We start from the raw sequence: 1,625 nt of genomic DNA, 5'->3' as shown, positions 1-1,625 counted from the left end.
AGGGTGTTTGTTCTCCCTGGGTTGCATCCCCACCTTAAACAGGTTTAGCTTCAAAGGGAGCCTGAAAAATCACTCCGTTGGTGAACATGTCCCCACGGCAGTCTGGCTCTGTACGGGTGTGCTCTGTGCCGGCGCTGTGTGCGTGTAGGGTGAGCAGGAGCACGTCTATCACTGCAGAGGAATGAGGGTGTGTGTGTGCTGAGGGAGCCAGGGGGGGATGTGTACGGAACCAGGCAAGTTCAAATAGTGAACTGTGCAGGGTGCACGTATCTGCAGGAGTGGCATGTCCGAGGGTGCTGGAGCCCCTGCACCACAAGCACACATAACTGTGCCTGTCCGTTGTCTGTGCCATGGCGATTACATGTGTGTACCTGTGTTGTGAGTGGCCTTCATGTGTTGGTGTGTGCCCCGCCATGAACATGCATGTGTGAGTGCCCAGCTTGCCACTTACTTTCTGCAGCTTGGCCTCTGTCCGTGCTGTGATCAGGATGTGGGATCCCATCCTTGCCAGGTGATAGGCCATCTGCTCCCCGATTCCAGTGCTCGCTCCGGTGACAATCACCCGCTTCCCCTGCAGCATCTCTGGGGACCAAGGCTCGAGGATTTAATTTATCCAAACACTATTTTAAAAAATAATATATAGAAACATCCCCTAATGCCCTCCAGAGGAAGCAGTTAACTGAAAGTGAAGTGTCCAGCACCAGGACAGCTCTTCAGCTGCTGGAAAAAGCTGCAGCCCCTCATGAATGCAGGGACATGGGGACAGGGCTTCACTCTAGTGGCAGTTTTTTCCACAAGTCAGGACACAACTTATAAACACCTGGACTACTTTGTAATAGAAATTATGCACTAAGTCATGCTTCAAAACTTAAAAATTCAGCATTTAAAAGTCATGTTTATAAATTCTTCTGCTATGCATTAGAAAATGGAGTCTCCAGAGCCCGCTCTGCCTCTCCTCCTCCCTCAGGAAGGATTTCTGCATGCTGCTTGCTCAGTTTGATTGCAAATCCTTGTTAAAACAACTTCCCAGTATCAGCCACCACACAAAGGCTCAGACACGGTTTGGTCCGAGCTCTGTACAGTTTCTCTGCAAAACACTCAAATGTGGCTTTTAATAATTTTCCTTAAAGACAGATTCACTTTTAATACTTACCCGGTTTGAAATTCTCCCTCGCAGAATAAAACCAGAAGGCCAAAACCAACCCCAAAAAGGGAATGAGAATCTTTTGCAACCGACCCATCCCACTGTGGAGTCAGGAAATAAAGCATGAAAGAGAAGAGAGGAAAAAAAAAAAATCGCTCTGCAGAGCTGCTCCGAAGGGAAGCAGTGATGCCAGTCCTTTAAAAGCTGTCAGCGAAGGAACTGCGGCTTCCAAAGCACTGGAAAATCACGGGTGGATGGATAAGTGGAGCAAATGCTTTGATTTGCTCCCTGCTGGAGCTGGCGAACCTCGGCCTGACCGGCGGGGCCGTTTGGGTTCTGCCCGGCTGTTTTCATATTTCCTGTCCTACGCTAAAATGCAGAATTTTGCACAACACCCTGAAGAGGAGTGTCTTTGCTGAGCAGCATCAAGTTTCACTTGGAGAATAGCAGAGGCAGCCTAGCGCAGGTGGTTAAACGGCAC

The 1,625-nt window shown here is 49.3% G+C and overlaps 1 protein-coding gene across 1 annotated transcript in view; it reads right to left on the bottom strand.

Annotated features, from left to right (window-relative positions):
- Window positions 1-1,241, bottom strand: part of LOC104500184 (corticosteroid 11-beta-dehydrogenase isozyme 1-like) — a 3,244-nt gene extending 2,003 nt beyond the window's left edge. The window contains exons 1-2 of the mRNA XM_010143788.1: window positions 1,154-1,241; window positions 452-582 (exon numbers count right to left, since the gene is read on the bottom strand). Coding sequence (XP_010142090.1) covers window positions 452-582; window positions 1,154-1,241 — 219 coding nt within the window. The remainder of the gene's footprint in view (window positions 1-451; window positions 583-1,153) is intronic.
- Between the last annotated feature and the right edge of the window lie 384 nt (window positions 1,242-1,625).

This window comes from Buceros rhinoceros, unplaced genomic scaffold, assembly GCF_000710305.1.
Source record: "Buceros rhinoceros silvestris isolate BGI_N320 unplaced genomic scaffold, ASM71030v1 scaffold23999, whole genome shotgun sequence".
Lineage (NCBI taxonomy): Eukaryota > Metazoa > Chordata > Aves > Bucerotiformes > Bucerotidae > Buceros > Buceros rhinoceros.
This window is presented reverse-complemented; position numbering and strand designations above follow the sequence as displayed.